At 42.3% G+C, this 18,992-nt stretch overlaps 1 protein-coding gene across 4 annotated transcripts in view; it reads left to right on the top strand.

Annotated features, from left to right (window-relative positions):
- ELP4 (elongator acetyltransferase complex subunit 4) overlaps window positions 1-14,582 on the top strand; it is a 124,193-nt gene extending 109,611 nt beyond the window's left edge. For 2 of the 4 annotated variants that reach the window (XM_052692466.1, XM_052692463.1), the window contains one exon: window positions 11,308-11,784. In XM_052692466.1, the coding sequence (XP_052548426.1) occupies window positions 11,308-11,439 (132 nt within the window). In that variant the 3' untranslated portion in view covers window positions 11,440-11,784. The other 2 variants (XM_052692465.1, XM_052692464.1) reach the window with 2 other exon arrangements.
- The last annotated feature ends 4,410 nt before the right edge of the window (window positions 14,583-18,992 follow it).

An 18,992-nucleotide genomic window follows, 5' to 3' on the forward strand; every position in this document is an offset into this window, starting at 1 on the left:
ATCTTGTGCTTCTTCTGGCCAGAAAAGCCACCAGCACTATTGGTCAGTAAGCAGTTTCCTGCCTTTGTCTGTTCACCATACATTCCATTTTTTAAAGTCTTGCTGTTCTTATGCAAGGATTACTACATGTAAAACATTCAGTGAGCTTACAAGGGTGATAAATTCATAGACAAATATTCCCAGGTAAGAAGGACCATACGGGAAACTCAATCTTTATTTTAGTCTCAAATATAGAGGAGTTTATCAATTAGCACAAAATAGCTATTGTGGCAGTAATGACTGTATAATAATTAATATTTTAATGCAACTCCCCAAATGTATTCCAACTCAGGAAACAGAGTGTCACAGCTTTTGAAAACCCGTAGAAATGTTTCTCCTGAGTTCACTGGATTGTGTACTGCCGTTACTGTTAGCTGTCGGAGGATACCATTAATTACTTGAGCTGGATTGGATTACCTGGTTTGCTGGGAAAGACAGCCTTCTCAGAAAGGCCAGTAATTTATACTACTTCAAAAATCCTTTTGTTCAGCACGGAAATTACCTACTTTTTGTCTTTTACGTCTCTATGAAACTCAGAGATTTAGAAAGTAGGGCAGAAGAGGCCGGTGAGAAATTTGTCCAGATAATGTGGCCAGTTGCTGTTAGCTTACAAAGTAAGATCTTACTCAAGGAAGCCAGTTATGAAGTTAAAGTACTGTACTGTGAGTGAGAGAGCACGTGTACGAGCACAATAAACTAATTTAAGAACAGATATTCATATAAAAGGATTAACTTGCAGTTTAGAGTGCTGTCTTTTCATCTTATCATCGTTGTTATTACTGGTGTGCAGATATTTTAAATTGATCGCTTTATGATGTTGACTGAGCTCATTGTAGTCTGGTACTGAGATTAGATGTAGGCTGTGGAAACGATAGCAAAGGATGAAAAAAAATATTTTTTGTAATTACAGCAAACCAAACCATTTCATCTTCTTCCACTGCGTATTTTGAAGTGAAAACCTCTTTGTTTTCTATGTCTCTTGTCAAAAACACGAAGCTTGAATATGTCAGTGCCGTCTATTCAAATGGAAAGAACCATTTAGATATATTTTTTTTTCCTTTAGATTATCCAGTGCTGTGGTTTTTCCCCCTGGCAAGTTTGAGCTACACTCAAAATATTCAAATAAGAGTGTCTGATAAGGATGCCTGGTCTCCTAGTTGTTTTTTTTATTTATTTACAGGAAGGAGTGTTTAAATGGTATGTAGAGGAAACAATTATGCAGGGAGTACAAAACCTACTCCTTACTAGTTTCTCTCCCCTCCCTCCAACCTATTTTCCTGCTATGGGTCAGAACTTAACAGCTCTCGAGAATGCCTGGCTGAATAGCAGCAGGCTTCTAAATCTCAAATCAAGTGCTCTTCAAAGCACCTTACTTCTCTCAAGATGAAAACTTGAGGCAGGTTTTTCTGTCTGGCCTATTCATCAAGTATAGTCGACTGCATTGTTGACATTTCTAAACACTAAAGAGATTTTAAAGATCTTATTGCTCTAAAGAGTCTTACTTGGAGTAGGGAATAAAGAAGTAAAATGAAAAAAATACTGACACATGAAAAGTGCAAAACTGAGTAACCGCTGCGAACATCTGAAAGCAAATAACTGTAATTTGACATATAGCATCTGTACAAAACACATCTTTCATATAGGAAGCTGCTCAGATGTTCAGCCCTACCCCCAACATCCAGATAAATAGTAATGTTTGTTTTAATCTCTTTTACTTACAGAAGGCGGGCATTTAACAGGATACCAATTTCTATCATTCACATTTAATACACTTGTTTGAGATTACACTGGGTCCTACAGTCCAGCGTAGAGTCATTTCACAAGCAATTAGTGTGACCTGTCTTTTAACCTTCACCAGCCACTTCTCACTCTGGGCTCAAACTTTCCCTTGTGGGTCGGTCTGCCACAGGGTAGTCAATGTGACCACTGGATCACCGGTGCAGTTTTCATGGGTTTTCTATAAGCAGTATCAGTCACTGGGTGAAAATATGCCACAGGATGTTTTCATATCAAAGCAGATTGCTCCAACACTGTGGATATTAAATTACACTTCAGCAGCTTTTGAAGTCTAAGGTTATTTGGTAGAAGCATTACGAAAGGGCTTCGTTAACTTGGGTTTTAAACTGAAGCCCTGGTAACTCGTGACAAATTAGTATTGAAAGTAAGAGATATCAAAATACGAATGCTACAGTTTCTTCCACCTCACCTGGGGGTTACAGGGACTGAGCACCCTTCCAGTATCACTGCAGGTTTTTTTTGGTGTGAGCAGACAATGATAGCAGATTTGCTTTCCTTTCTATTGGCCTGCTTTTTGCTTTGCTGTGGAGCATCTGACAGCTGAATTTACTGTCGCACAGCTGAAGTTTCCAGTTTGTGAAAAGCTGCAAACATAAACAAACCGGTCATCTGCCGGGCAGCCCGGGCTCCTAAGTGTGGAGGATTTTGTGAAACAGCAAGACAATCATCTGTGTAAGTAAAGTGTGCTTTTAAAGCAAGGATTACTGATAAGTTTGCACTTACACCGCACTTTTTCATCTCTAGCACTGTTTTAAATTGATTAAATAATCCCTGTTTTTCTTCACGTGCTACTCCTGCCAGGCTGACTGAGAAAATACCTGTAGCAAAGAACTTGTCTACGCACGAAAAGCAAAATAAAAAAAAAGATTAAAAGCTCTAGAAAATTAGTCTGCTTCAAAAAGCTCTTAAATTGTTCCTATCCCTGAAGCTTTACAAATGTGCTAATTGCTGTGTTCTGGTCGTGTCATGTGTTTGTGCACAGAGGTAGGGAGATCCCCTGTTCCCAAAGCGCTGCCCGCTCAGAAGGGCGCAGGCCCTGGCCGGCCGCCTGCGATGAATCTTCCTGTGGGCAGCGCGTGCCTCGCTTCGGAGAGCCCAGAAATGCTTTGCAGATGTGCTGTGCTGCCTAGCAATGGAAATTTTCTAATTCCAGCTGACCTAAAAAAGTAGATTGACTGCCAAGTGCCGGGCCACTCGCAGTGTAAAGCAGCAATGACCCCCAGCTTGCATTCTCGTTTACCACCCCCTCCACACACTTCTTCCTAAGCAGGAACTTGCCAAACCTGTGGCACTGGTCTCTTTGAAACAGAGCCTTTCGTAGCATGTGTGTTTTACATTGTGTAGTGTAACGTAAAACTCAAAATACTCAAAATCAGATAGAGGCTTCTAGACAATGTGTGTTGTCCAGAAATTTCAATTCAGAGTCCATTTGCGGTTCTGTTATCATTCCTTTTTTAGTTGGTAACTTGGGCGTTGAGATTCATTTGTGACGTAGACTTGCTGAGGCAAGTTGTATCTCAGAGCACAACCAACCCCTCTGCAGAGCGTTGAAATCTGGGCAATCTTACTAAGAGGCAAAACACTTGTTATCAGTTTATTTGTATTGCTCCACACCCTCAGATGAAAGGATAATCTTTAAATTGATGTATTAATGAGTTTTCTGAAACACAGCAAAAATTTTGAACAGAGACAGAAGATTGGTAGACAGCAGTGAACTTCAGCAGATAGCTTTGGATGAGGACTCTAATATTTGATTACTTTTCCAGCTAGGCTGGAATTTTAGAGGTTGACAATGACATTGCAATATGTTGGGCTTCCACAGAACAGATGCTTCCATTTCTGGATGCTATTTCTCCCCTCTCTTCACTCACACAGCTTTTGTTTGCATACACGGAGTCTTGGTTGGGAAGCTTGAACACTTCTCAAGCATTTCAGCAGAGAGACCCAAGTTCTCGTAGAGCAGCGCGGGCTTCGCCAGCAGCTCTGGAACATTTCCAGTGAGCCATCTGTGGTGTGATAGGAAATCCATACTTTGTGGCATGTTGCAATGTCATTCAAAGAAAGAGGAGTGGAGTCACAGTCTCGGTGAGAAGTTTCATGTAGTTGCAGGACTGAATTCCTCTCCGTAGCTTCTTACTCTTCAAGCTAAGAATTGCAGGAAAGAACATCCGGCTTTCCTGCACAAGCAACAGAGATGGGCAAGCACTTGCAGGAATGATTCATCTCGAAATATATAATATAGGTTAGACAGCTGACTTGTAGACAGCTGCAACGAGGTTGAATGAATCCATCAGGGAAGAGAATGTGACATGAACGTTAGCATCCATCCAGACTATCCTGAGAGCCCAAGAATTATTCAGACTTGCATTACAGTCCCACAGTCCTCCCACATAAGCTCAGGAGAAGAGGTTGAGCAAAAAGAACACATCTAAGGATCTGTTTTAGTCTCCTTGCTTTACATATGTGCATGACCCATGCACAGACCCATGAACTACTATTTGAGTTTAGAACAATATTTCTCTTCAGCTTTTAGACAATATGCTCCAATCATAACTATAACTGGTCTAAATAACGCCTGCTAGCTTTCCCTTTTTTCACTCCTTTTGTCACTTCTTTTCTTCCCCTATGCCTGTTCTCTTACACTTGGCTTTCTATGCAGAGTAATTTTTCAGATAGAATACATGTGGTCTCTTTTTTCCACTTAGAAGAAGAAAAAAGCTTTGGCATTAATACAATATTTATATATCATGATGTTTTTCATTCTGCCTGTACATTTCAGCTTTTAATTCTTCCTTTCTATCTACTTTGTATATTCAGACTGTAAGTTCTTCAGGACAAAGGCAGTCTTTCAATATGTGCTTGAAAAGAGCATGGTAAATAAGTATTATGATTGTGTGCTAAATATGTAATTCTGATTGTATTTCCCTGAGTTTGGGATGGGATAATTGGGCAAACATCTGTAGTACCTGGACTGCCTACAGCCATCAGTGAGTATTCCAGGCCCCTTTATGGCATGGGGAGCTTCTTCACCATGCAAAGATTACAACTGTGATATAAAGTGTGGCTGTCTCTTGTAAGCATGATTTAAGTGCTCCATTGCCAAACTAAGGCTTGGAATTCTCAAGCATCAGAGAATGGAAATCTTGTGATATTTTTCTCTTTCCCTTCAATTCCTTCCTATGTAGCAAATCATCTTCAGCACATCTTGGAGTCTTTCCTTGGAATGACAGAGTCTGTTCAAACAGCTGTTGGTCACTGGTGTTTTTGGTAAAGTATTGACAAATGCTGCACGTGTAAAAACCCAGCAGTGCCTGCTCATGCATTAACAGAAGTTCCTCAGCATCTAGAACCCTCTAGGGATTCACTTTACACAAACACATACAGCACAGTATTTTTCTGGTACAAATGATCTCTGAGGTATTTTCACCTTAAAGAAATCAAGTTTTAACTCCAGACATGGGACACGTAGTCTTCTAGTTGGAGAACAGAAGCAGTGCCTTGCAGCACATCCCAGCAAGTCAGCACAGCTTGTATGTCTGTATGGGAGGTATGCTGGAAGGCTGCCCTGAAAAGGCACATACTGAATGAGACTCAGCTTTCTGTAATGTGAAATGTCTTTTACAAAATCATCACAAGAGGAAGTGGTTTCATTGTTCTTTGTTTTAGGTCTATTTGAATACTTTTTGTAGTATTGGAAACCTACAGAACATCAAGGCAGAACATCACTGCCTTGAAAATAAGCTGGAAGTCAGAATTACTCTTGTTTTATCTTATGTTCTGTAAGTGGTGCAACGTAAGGCTTTTATAATTGTGTTGGGATATATTAAGAGCTGTTAGCCATGTATGAAAATTATTTTCATGGTAGCAATGTGTCCCTTAGCAAGCAGATGGGGATATGTAGGTACAAGTATATTTCTTATCGAAAGCCTTCTCTCATCACCTGATGTTAACAATAATTAATTTTGACAGTTCCGATTGTGCTTCAACTTAAAAAAAGAAATAGGAAACGCATATGATAGGTGTGCTTATTTTAACATGGGTAGGTATTGTCCTGATTAGTTATAAGTCAATCACAGTTACCTGTAAAGCTGAAAATTTTAGGATGCTCTTTTAAAGTATTTTATCTGTATAATCAATTTAGAAAATATTTACCTAATGGTGATTTTTAAATGGCAATGAAACATATGTGAATATCTGTAGGCAAGATGAGTTCTTGTCCACTATACAGAAATACAGCTACCTGCTGGTTTGTCTCCTCATTTCATGGAAATACTGAGAAGAAATGTAATGTGAGATTCTTAATAAACTGGTTTTAACACAGTTTGCCTAAGGCCTCACTGCATTTGTGGGATGATAGTTTGGCACCATCCTTGCCACAGGTTAAAAGTGCACATAGACTGTGCACATAGACTGAGATGTGAGCACTAGCCCAAGTCCAGCACTACACTGTGATTTCTGCCTGACCCAGGCCTTGGCTGGGCTGGGACGACTTGCAGTGAGAGTTTGCAGCTTCCTCAGTAGTGAAGGGCTTTCTGCTGTGCCACTGAGAAATGAACTTACATCAACTCAGAAGTATTTTTAGAATTTGTGACCTTAGTAAGAGTTTTGCATCTTTTCATAGTGATACTGTAATGTTGTTAGTGAGTGAATGTCAACACTAGTGCTATGTCACTCCATTAGACTGCATGTCATATCAAAATGTAAATCATTTCACCGTGGTACACATCTCTGGTGGCTCTGGACTTGGAAGTTGGCAAGAAAAGAAGCCAAAACATAAAGCCACCTCCATGTCAAGCATTTGAGCAAACTCTTCTTTCTAGAAGAGATTTAATTTCATACCTGCACATCTTCTGTATTTAACCTCAAGACAGCAATTTGTTTTCGCCAAAAAGAACAGCTGGTTCCCATGCTGGGCAGTGACCCGTGAGGAAGGCAGGAAACACAAAGTCTAGTGAGGCTAGTGCAGGTAACATGCTCAGCATGGGTAGCAGAGCAGCACAGGGCTGTGCATCCTCCACGGGCTCCCTCGTTCCTTAAAGTATGCATTCCTGGTTTGCATTTCCAGATGGAATGTCCTTCTCCCCAGCCTGCCCATGGTGTCTTATTCTTTATCCAGGAATCTGTTTCCAGACAGGGGATGGTGACAATCACTTGACAGTTTGATTATTTTCAAGTAAGAAGCCAGGTTCTTCCAAGAGGAGGCTTTATAAAGCTGCATTACAGCCTCCTGCAGCTTTCTCCTTGAACCCCATCTTTTTCATGTCACCTACAAAAATGCCAAGTCTTTTCCTAGGTACCATGGTAGTCAAAGTACATACTAACCAATATAAATGAGGCAGTAAAAAAAAAGATATAAAAAGAAAGCATAATGCATGGGGTGCATTATGGGCATCATAAGCAGAAAAGGAAGCAATAACAGATGAACTGCTGTACCTCTGTGCATGCTTGTCAAAGAGAAGTGAGTAGGATATTAAGCTCCCCGACTAGAAGCCTGCATCTTTCATTTTCCCAGCATTCCTAAAATTCTTCTCCCCACCCTCCTCTTCCCCCTGAACCAAATCCCTTAGGCTTTGGTGACTTCAGTCTTCACAGAGTTGCAGTAAATGGAACTGGAAGGGATCTAGAGAGGTCATTCACCCATCTCCCTGCCCCAAGGCAGGACTGTAGCCATAGTAGACTAATAAGCAATTTTTTGGCCAGACATCCAAATAGAATTATGAAGATTGTTTATTTAAGATATGTTTAAAGTTGCAATTTCAGAAATTTGGGCTCAGTTAAAATTTTCATGTCAGTGTTAGCAGAATCACAAGGTAGTTGCTTCAGTATATCTCAAGATCAATCTCCCACCTCTTCTTCTGATCGGACTCGGTGATATTGCATCACTGATGTTACCATTGATTTGTCTGCTATAGAATTACACTTATAATACAATGATGGTTTTGGAGAGATATAAAGAAGAATTACTTGGTGTTTAGTTCTTTGCCTATATATATATATTTGGTTACTGTATTACTACCAAATATTTTTATACTTAAAGAATTTCCAAGAATTTTTTCTCTTAGTTGTCCTCAATTAATGAACTATTGCTGTTCCTTTAATGTCTTGGACTTCAGTTATTTATGAGTATTTTATCCAGTATAAAAGTAATCTGTACCTCACACAGACATGTATTTCCACAAAAATGAAAAGTACTTTGGTGAACCAATTACTGTTTCTACTACAGAGGTTCAATAAGAGATTTCACTAGGACTAAAGGATTGCCCAGTGTCCCCTCTGGCCTGACACTTTACATCTTCTTATCTTCCTCTTCTACTTTTTTTTCCACGTTGAGAACAAATGAAGTCATTAGAAGTTTTCTTCAGGCCGAGAGGGAGGAGCAGAAGCAAAGTAAGGCAAAGTATGCTATAAGTTTTGTCTGAGCTGTTTTCCTTTCGTAAGGCATGCCCCGAAGCTGTGTGCTTAGCTGTGTTCTGTGTAATTGTGCCTATTACTGCAAAGCCCTCCTGACCTGACCTGGGAGCAGTGGGAAGCGCCAGCGGATCGTACCCGTGTGCCAGTCACAGCTACAGCTCAAACACAGACACCATGTGCTGCGTGCTCAGGACTGCAGACACAGCCCCAGAGGAGGACAAGGTGGAGGGGCTGAGGCAAGGGTGGGTGGCCTGGGACCACAGCTTCAGGAATCTGAGCAGGGAGTGGAATATGGGCAGAAAGGAGTGAGAAAAAGGCAGGACTGGGAGAAACGGCTGGGTTGACAGTGGTCATTTCCAAGCTTAATGATTCTGTGATTCTGCAAAATGTGAGTGGAGGGGTTGGGAGCAGAAAGCTGAAAGTGGCTGGGGTGCAGGTAGCTGGAGGAGGGATGCTTTCTTATGAAAACCAGCTGCAGGGTCGGAGGCCTCAGTGAGCAAAGCCACTCGCAGCAATGAGAGAGACTGAAAGGGAGCCTCTGAAACAACAGAGAAGTTTGTCCACCAGGAAACACTTTGTCCAAAACTGGAACTTTAAATGCGGCTGTTTCTCTGTGGTCAGCAAATATCTGTGACAGTGTCTGCCCTCTCTGTAATGCTGGTGCTCAGAAAGGATCACAGCCTATTCAAGCTCTCACTTACTGTGTGAGCACAGGTCCTGCAATGCTGCCAAAACTGCAGGGCTGTTGCTCATCCCCTGGATGCCTCTGTAATGCCACGTGATGCATTTCCAGTTTGTCTGTGTTCAGAAGCTTGCAATTTTCTTTTTTATGGTGTTAAAATATTTCTCAGGGTTAATATGTTTTGAAGCTGCACGCAGAAAACATAAGGAGTTGCATCCTGAGATGCCTACTGGGGCTTTGTTCAGATGTAGCATTTGTGTGCTGGGTTTCAGATCTTAGTGTCAGGATAGTAGTCAGCTGCTTTCAGAGGAACCTGCTGCTGTATATTGCTCAGAATGCACCTGATCTGAGGGTGAAGGTGGCATATGCAGCGAGGCACGCTGCTGGAGATGTGCTGTTCACTGTAGTACCTGACAGTTGACCTGTAGAGAGAGCAAGACCTGTGGAAAGAATGGTGCCGTAACGAAGACAGTAGGAGGATGTCTTGGAAAGTGTCTCATCTCGTCCCACCGAGCTGCTGGGTGACCAGGTCATTTCAGCACAGTGTTTGTATTCCTGTGCTCCTACTTGGTGTCTGAAGCCCTGGCTTGGAGCTCCTGAAGAACTGCCTGGTGCTTGCAGTGCAGCTGGAAGCTGTGGTTGATCATGGGAAGCACGATGGGCAGTCAAGTCCTGAATGGCTTGGGATATATTCCTGAAATGAGCAGATACCTTTTGCCATGTTTTGTGTGCCTTGATTCCCTATCTATGACATGAAGGTATCTTTGCTGCCTTATCTCACAGGAATATCAGGAAAATACCATCGCTGGTATTTGTGAAGCGTTCTAGTGCTATATACTAACATGTGAAATGCCATTCTGTCTTCAGAACGAGTCCTGAATAGCGTACAATAACTATGTCAGAAAAAGCTCAGAGCAAACAGTGACAAGAAAACAAAATTCTGAATAGCTGGTCCCTAAGTGAGCAGTGTGCATCCTCCTCACCGAATTAGATGGGAGGAAAAGGGTATATGTGTATGTAACTAAATGCTGTATCATAGCACATTCAACTGTAAAAGCTTAATTCAGTCTCACCACCCAATCTGAGCAGTCTTCATTTTGACTTTTCCCATCTGAGTCCTGCAGGGACCTGCAGGTACACGGTGCCCTGCCAGCCTGAGTTAACAGGATGATGGGGAAGAGCCAAGATATTGAGGCTTACCTGTAGATATGTCAAGATCCCTTTTTTCCTATGAGAAAAGTAGCAAAAGTATCAAATTAAGGGCAGCTGTGTATGTTTGTGTTCTGACAAAAGCAAAAATACAGCAGAAGTTGGCATAAGCACAGTCCGCACCGCCTAGTAGGGCACTGGAGCTATTACTGTTGCCCTGCTCCCTTCAGAAAGCTGTGCAGTTCAGGCTCTGCCTGCTAAATCTTTCAAGGAACTCGCTTCTTCCATGATATCAGTGCCATAAATAATTGCACGGTGTGGAAGGATGCTCAGCAGCCTCAGCTGCTGGCATTCAGCACCACACTGTCCAAAAGCCAGCCAGTAATTCACAAACCAAAGCCTCCATATTGCATTAATTTTCACCTTGTGTTACCATAGCTAACTTGTACTGCTATTTATCACCAGTGTAAAGGAATCCTCAGGGAGAGAGTGGGAGTATTTTTGTCACAGCTGATCCATAAGGGTTATTGTGCAAGAGCTCTGTGCTTGTGGGCAATCGGAACCTGTGCCTTGGTGTCCTCACCAGCAAAATGGATGCCATGTTCCTGCAGCTCAGAAGGGACAGCAGAGCTTGTTTAGCATGTCTGATTGCCTTGTGGAAATGCAGCTAATGTCACTGGTAGTTTTCACTGAGCGCTGTCAGCAGGACATGAGGATGAAGCGGGGTGGTGTTGCAGTCAGGGTGATCCCTCTGTATCTTCTGTCCAGTGCATCGTTTACTTTATCATTTATTTTCAAACTCTGCCACAAAGCATGCATAAGTGCGTGAAGTAAAGCTACGTGTATACTGTCATGACACAGAAATGGAAGCATATGCTGCAGTGTTTGTTTTTCAGGGAAAATTGTGGAGATGTGGTTAAATACCTCCAGCAAATTTGGATTATGTTTAGAAAATTTTCCTGAAGAAAAATGTATTCTGATTTACGGAACCCTAAACTGCGTTGAAGCAGACAATGAAAATGTACAAAGCTATTTCCAGGTCAGCCTAGAAGCATACATGGATAGGAGGATAGGATACATTTTTGTGCGCGTGAACGTCAAACGATCAGGAAAAAGTGCATTTGGAAATATGCTATGGAAAATGAATTCCGCTGCAATCACTCTCATTTTTTTTCTCCCTGTTTTCCCTCTCTCTTTCTGCTCTCCCTCCTGCAAACCTCCTGCCACAGCGCCTGCACTTGCCTCCAGACTTGTCAGACACAGTGAGCCGCTCAAGCAAACAGGATCTGGCAGAATCCGCCAAACTGCTGAGCTCAGGATGTGGTGCTATGGCCATCGGCAAGAAGCACCTGGACTTCTAGTGATTTCTACTTAGCAGTTCCACTCAGATTTGTATGACACTCTAATTATGAGTGTTAATGACTTATATAAATATTTTTCTTAATGATTTGACCCAGCAGTCTTTAAAAATACACATTATCATATGGTGCCTTATTTTTTTTTTGTCCTGGTTTCTTTGTGCTAATTTGGGGCTTGATTGGATTTTGCTTTTGGTTAAAGCTTCTGTTATGTTGGTTCCTGCTATTGTTCTGCCCTACTGGAAATGTACAGTGTTTTTATCCTTTCCTTCAAATATGAAAATGAATATTGCTCCTTCATTTCTGTTTTTGTAATAATAAAAATAAAGGATTTTTTTCATGGTGGAATTTGTACATACGTGCCTTTAGCATTCGGTGTGACTAATAAGTTAAGTTGGACTGTTTATCGAGACAAATGAATGAAAGTGAGCAATTTGTGATCACATGCTATTCCAAGATCTAACTGCACACTTATTGTTTTTAAAACCATTCTTTTTTGCAGCTGAAATACTATGAGGAAATTTCAGGAAATACTTTGGGTGTTTTATGTAATGTGTAACAATTAATTTAGGTTTTATTCTGATCTGCCAGTAATTGAGAATTGTTGGTTTTTTTTAATAGGAATATATTATAGATAATTAGTTTGCCTTTTGGGTTAATACATGTATTAAAATGCACTTGAATGGAATTTACTAAACGTAGAAAAAAGAACTGATTTCCTTATGTAGTTCAAAACAGTAATCCTGAACAATTGAAGTCAGCACTATGAAATTATGTCAACAGACATAATTCAAGATTGAAATTCAAGCCGACAGCTACATTAATGCTGGAATACCAGAAGAGTGCATTTGAGCTTGGGGAAGAGTATCACAACATGCTGGTCTAAAGCAGGGCAGAGCACAAAAGTAATTTGGGCTCCTTTACCATCGTATATGTTCTGCTTGTGAACTTGCAGCTGCTCTGTATGCATCTCCGTGTACGTACCATCAAACAAAAGAACAGTGGAGCAATGCTGACCTGTAAATTAAAGTGGTTTGCATTGTTTCTTCTGAGGCTTCCTTCCATTTTGAAAGGTAATATATTCTTCTCTGCCGAACTTGCAAGCCACCCAACTGTAAGATTGCATTACAGTTGCAGATTTTCGTCTTTCTAATAGTATATTACATGGCTGGAGTGAAATTGACTTTTCGGAGAACGTGTTAATGTGATGCAGCAATGCTAACTTATTTTGATGGGTTGGGAACCAAGAGTTGGTTAAGTGGCTTGCTTTTTTCTTATGCAGTCCAGGTTCTACTTTATTTTTTTTCTCTGACAACGCCGTGTAAAACAAAGACACAGCTTTTAAAACTGTCTAACTAATATGATGAATGTCAATCACTTAAAAAACTCCACTGTAGCATAAACACATACTGTATACAGCTTTTATTCTGAATTAGAATAATTGAATCAATGACAGTGATTTGCCAGGATGTCAAATCTATCCATCATATCCTGTCACTACCAGTTTATTTTTTGTGATCAAAATCAAAAAGACTACTATTTTGTCATCAGCTATTTCATTAGTAGTAACAATCAGGTTTTCTCTTCTATGTTTTTTAGATATGCCTGTTATATTTTTTATTTCTAAAGACACACTTTTTTTTTTTTTAAATCTTTTCAAAATAAAGTTTCAGAACTGAACTGTCAGTTTAATAAAGCAAGAAGACATCTGCTTTCCTATGCCAATATATTTAAAATATTATCGCTGATGTCTCAAACATTTTTTTTTTTCTTTTTATATTATGTGTTACCTTGAATGGAAGTTCTCATTAGATACTTAATTGTGCCTTTTGAAAGCGTGAAGTGATTCAAATACTTGGGGTAAAGCGATTTTTAACAAAGGCGAAGTTTTACATATTTCGCCTTTTTAATGTAAATAACACAAAACACAGTGTTCCTTTGTGAAATACAAAGTCACGAGACGCGGGAATTGCTGCCAACAAACTGAAATAGGTCACTGACCTAACACGGAGGAGAGAAAATATCATGGAAGTCACAGACCATTTCTAGTTAGCGAATTAGCCGAGAATTGCTAGCGAGCAGTGTGTGCATCACGCGTCCGCCTGCAATTCCCATGCATTTGTAAGACATGAATTTCAGAAGCTTCCATAGCTTAACACGCTAACAATTATTTTAGTAATAAAAGGAGCTCCTCCTGCAAATCTGGATTAATCTTTTTTCTGATCCACTAGACATGCTTTGTGAAATAAGCGTCGCGGCATACAGATGTACCGTGGTGTTTACCTAAGGCAAAAAGATGTAGCAAAATTCTCCTTCTTTCCTTCCAAAACACCGTATCAGTTACAACATGTGACAGTGACTCGGCTCATCTCTACATGGACGATGCAGCGATGCCACGCGGGCGCAGGTGCCGTTCTGCACCAAAAGTGCCCCAGCTCACTTTGGGCTCAGGAGGCAGAGGTGGCGATTTCGTCAGATCTCCCATAGCCACCCTTTGAATGTCAAGCTCCTGTACACCAAAGAATCCTCCGGCTCTTTCCTCTCTTGGCTTGAAGACAAAACAGAGCTAAGAAGTGCAGCTCGGGTAATGGCAGACAGGCTACGGCGGGCTCTGTTGGCAGGCTGTCATGGTGTGCTACCAGCTGCATCCCGCATCGTTGCAGCCCTGTGCTGCAGGGCAGTGGCAGCCCTGTGCAGATGGCAGTGGCCCTGCAGTGTTCCAAGGGTTCTTTCCATAGGGGTGATGGTGCAAGGCTTTTCTGTTTGTTGGAATTTTCAGGCACAACTTCCCTTATTTTGACAGGTTACAAACCGAAACCATCAAACTCAAGAGGGAAAGAAGGATTCTGCTGCAGTGACAACATTCCCACTGCAGTTATTGCCCGAGCTGAACGTAATTGTGACACGCAGTAAGCAGCAATCATGAAAGTTAAAGCATTGTGTCTTCTAATATGTCTGATAAAAATTCGTTACGTAATTTCTGTTCCGCTGAGGTTTTCAAGGCATAAGTATTTGGAACATGAGAAGAATGTTATGATAGATTAAGTCTTTTACTACACTTGTAAAGAAATTACAAAAGCAATTTCAAGGATGCAGCTGAATTCAATTATCTGTAATAGTGGATACAGGCATCTGTAAATGGGCATTCAGCTACTTCAAACTTGAGACATGTTGTAGTACAGCACCAGTTTCAGCTTTAAATTTAATATCAAGTAGTGATGCTGTTCCAAATGCTTCTGGAGAAGTGCACGTCTACTTACAAGAATCCTGTACTATGCCAATACTGAAGAGTGAGCTATAATCAAGCCTTCCTGAAGCCACAATGGCCTTCATGAAGCCATGAAGACATTTATCTGTCTTACAAATATTACACACAATATATATATTTCTCCAGGATCAAATGTTGGAAATCTAGTAAAATGCTCTTCCTTTGCCTGTGATGAAGAAGAATCATTGCACAGGGCACATAAAGAATGGGGGAAAAGGCTTCTGTGTCTCTAAGATATGGAAACAAGTTCTGCCCCCATGACATTTCTTGAGGTTTTTTGTTTTCTCTCGTGAGCTACCTGAGAGCCAGGCCTGCATTTCTTTTTTAATCACACTGAGCACATGGTGGTGCTTAATCAATAATAAGTGGACTTGTATAGAGTAAGGGAATGAAAGTGAATCCTCGTCATGTAAAAAAAAAAAAGGCAACTTGAATGGGAAGAAAATTTTAAAATTCCATAGTAATTAATTTCAGTTTCTAGTCTAATATAAGCAAATGTTGAGCTCCATTTTTTCCAAACACGATTCCTTAGTGTAGTGGGTGCCTCTGTCTGCATTCCCACATCTGGGTGGGCAGGCAGAATTTCAGAAGCGCTGTGCACCAAACATCCTGAGCAACTGCTGAGAACTTGTCCGCTTATTTAAACTCTGCTTTTAAACAATTTTGAAAGCTTTTAGGCACATCAAGCTCATTTGCAGACCTCCTGTTCCTATCAAAACAAAGACATCTTTTGTGCTTTCTACACGTTTTTGCAAATGGGCATTCTGGCACTGTGGAACTTCAGGTCTCCGGGAAATCAGTGCAGCTTTAGGTGAGGAGCAAGCTGGTAAGATTAGATCCAGAGGATCTTTGTTAAAACAGTATCAGATCTGGAGAATATGTGTCTGTGTATTCCTATAATATTTAAATAATATTTAGAAAAAAAAAGAGTCATGTCTCACAGCACTGAATGTTAAATCCCAAATGTAACAAGAATTTAAAAAAAAAAATCTTCACAAAATAATGTGGCAGAGTTTGATTTTGTGCACTCAGAATTCTCTCAGCACCAAAGGAAGGCATCAGGTATTCTCTTCAGAAGTCTTTAAGCAGGCAAACATCAGTGCAGTTTTAGCATTTTTTTTTTCCTTTGGACTCAGATTGGAGCAGAGCATAGCAAAGAAAGCCCTGATGTGAATTTTATTGGGCTAGGCCCTGTTGAACAGAAGACACAGAGGCTTCCCCAACGCCCTCCAGACTGCTCACAAAGGGTGACCAGCACAGAGCCTGAAACATGGCAGCATCAAGGTATCAGAGAAGACTTCAGCATGGTCAAACACTGGGAAAGGGGGTAAAGATCAAGTAGTGTGGTTGGTAGACACAGTTAGAGCATGGTGGAGAGCACGGCAGGTAAACACAGACAGGAAATATATGTAGGCCTGGCCATGTGGAGTTTTCGATCTGCCTTTGCCCAAACCCTTGTTGGTGAACACCAGCATGGAGCAGCTGAACCATGGACCAGAAAGCCATGGGGCCCAGGAGAAGCCTGCTTTAAGGAGAGATGCTGGGGTCTGAATGCCTCATCTGCAAAGGGATGGTATTGACTTCAATTCAGAGAAATCCAAGGGGACAACTTGTTTCTTTAAAAGCGAAAAAAAAAAAAAAAAAAAATTATAAAACTTAAATGACTGATCTTTTATTTAATCCAATCTGGCAGAGAGAGTTTTAAAAATAAATAAGCCCTCCCCTGCAGAATGCGAATCACAGAGCTGCTGACTACAGGATATGAATCTGGATATGGAGCCAAATTTGCAGAGAAACATTAGGGATAAAAGAGTTCCATGTAAATCGTAATCCTGGTGCCCCATGTGCACTTTCTGTGGAATAACTGCTCAGAAGTGTCTCAGAATCCATCGGCACGGGGCTGACATGGTGAACGTTATCTGCGCATCTCCCACCTCCGCGGGTGCAGCTGGAAGAGCTCGTCGTCCCCGGGGAGGGGAACCGCAGCCTGCAGCCCTCACAGCACGGCTGCTGGGGCGGACGTGAGGGCTGTCAGGTGCCTGGAGGCAAGGCAGCCTCTGCTGGAGCCCTGCGTGCGGCTGCCCGCTCCTCCAGCCATGGGGAGCCTGCGGAGTGGTTGGGGCCTGGCCGAGGAGATTGGGCTGCATGCGGGGCGAGGAGACATGGCTTCTATCTGTGTGTTTTCTATCTGCAAGCAGAGCACAGCACAGCACAGACACTGCGGGTTCCTGATGAAGATCCAGAGAAAGCAAGATTTGCAGCATACGGGGAGACAAGGCCGAGCTGCCATCATGGACTCTGCTCCTCGTCCTCCATTCCTACACCTCTCCCTGCTGGGAGGGAGGGTTGTACTGGGGTATTTGTCAGCGCTGGTTGCACCTCCGATGAGGAACGTGGCTATGGGTGCTCATTTAGCAGGTGTCTTGTCAAAGAAAAGCTGTTTAAAAAGATGCTACACCACTTTGAGAGCAGAAGAGCCTCACTAGCTGCGTGTGGAGCGATGCGCAGCTGCTGGAGCTGAGCACAACATCAAAGGGAAACGAACGGGGGAAAAAAAGGAAAAGAGTGATATTGTTTCAGCTTTCCTACTGCTGTTTGTACTGATCTGGAAGCACAGATCGAATTCAAACCTCAGCACAACTCTAAAACTGCACTTATTTCCTAGTGAAAACAAAACAATATATTTCAGCCAGCAATACCTAAGAAATCAGAAGAAAAAAAAATAAAAATCTAGAGACACAAAAAGAGCATGAAGTAGGACTGATGGCTGAAAACTCTGGGGCAGGGTTCTGCGTGTTACCAGTCCCAGGCTCGTTTCTGCAATGGCAGCATCTTCCCAAAAGATCAACCCCACATTACACTGCCCGAAGTAAACCAGCACTTATATATTTTTATAAGCAGAGACCCAGATAAAGAGGAAAAAAGGGGTGCAGTCCCCTTTCTGCTGTCTGCCAGGCATTACAGTCTGACTGACTGCTGCTTACCTTCCAGAACCAAACCCGGATCAGCGCAGTGCAAGGCAGTGCCGCCACAGGCTCCACCGCACGCGTGGCTGTGAGCACTGTGGCTCATCATCTGTCTGCTCAGAACAATAACGGGTAGGTTAGCAGCCTTTTCACTTGTGATGTAAATATTGTATCTGGAACACAATATTTGAAATACAAAATACGGTGTTATTAAGACAGCGCTCACACATCAATTCTTGTGTGACTATAATTTGTGAAATGCCTTAGGAGGGGCTTATAAATAAAGTATAAGGTGTTATTATGAAATACATTTTAACCCAATGCACAGAAATGCCTCGTTCTTACTGAAATCAGTAGCGAAGCTTCCACTGATTTAAGTGGTAAAAGGCAGAGATCCTTGGAAATAGTTGTGTTAGGCTGAGCAACACACGACGGTGGTTATCAGGCTTAGCAAGCTACATAGCTCTGGAAGAAGAAGAAGAGGGATACGAATGGGCTTTAGATACCGCTCAGAGCATGTTAGAGCTTTCAGTTCGTTCCTCGTGCTGCTGGACAAGGCAGATGCAGCCGCACGCAGCTCCCTTCTACACCACACTGGCAAGCCCCCAGCCTGGGGAAAATCCCCAACCACAGAGCAGGCACGGCAGCCCTATGCCCCCGGCACACCGCTCTCCAGGCTCGCCGTGCACCTCCTGCTCCCCGATGTGCGGCCAGCCGTGGCCTTCCCCGCCGACCTGCTTCCGCGGGGCACAACAGAGAGCCAGCGAGCCAGAAAGCTCTCCTCTCTGCTGCCCAAATAACCGCAAGGCCCTGCCTCCTTCGGGAGAACGCGATGCACGGGACAGGGGCTCCCTGCCCACCCCCATCGCCGAGAGCAGTCGTCCAGCCACGGGCAGCTCATGCTCTGGGAGCTGGTGTTGAGGAACAGGCTGCGGTGGTGGAGATAGACACTGCAAGTGGGCCATGACCGCTGGGCTTGCACCTCCCATCAGCTGTTCCTGGGTCAAGTTCGCCATGCATGAGGGACCTGCCCGCTGCGGTGTTGCTGCAATCCAGCCAGAAACAGGAAATAACACACAATGCAAGGGCACGCGTCTGACCAACGTAGATATAAATAAAAATAAATTCCCTGTGTAATTAACATTCTCAAATGGATAGCTTCCAGGTAATTAAAACTATTTACAGTTGATCTGACGACTGACCGGCATCAATTAAAAAGAAATATTTTAACCTAATGGTCCTGCTCTCAATGTTACGAGCTATCATATCATGCTTTGAGCATGGCCGCTCTTTGTCCCTGAAGGACTCGGCCCCTCCGTGTG

This window comes from Tympanuchus pallidicinctus, unplaced genomic scaffold (assembly GCF_026119805.1).
Source record: "Tympanuchus pallidicinctus isolate F22 unplaced genomic scaffold, pur_lepc_1.0 scaffold3, whole genome shotgun sequence".
NCBI classification, from domain to species: domain Eukaryota; kingdom Metazoa; phylum Chordata; class Aves; order Galliformes; family Phasianidae; genus Tympanuchus; species Tympanuchus pallidicinctus.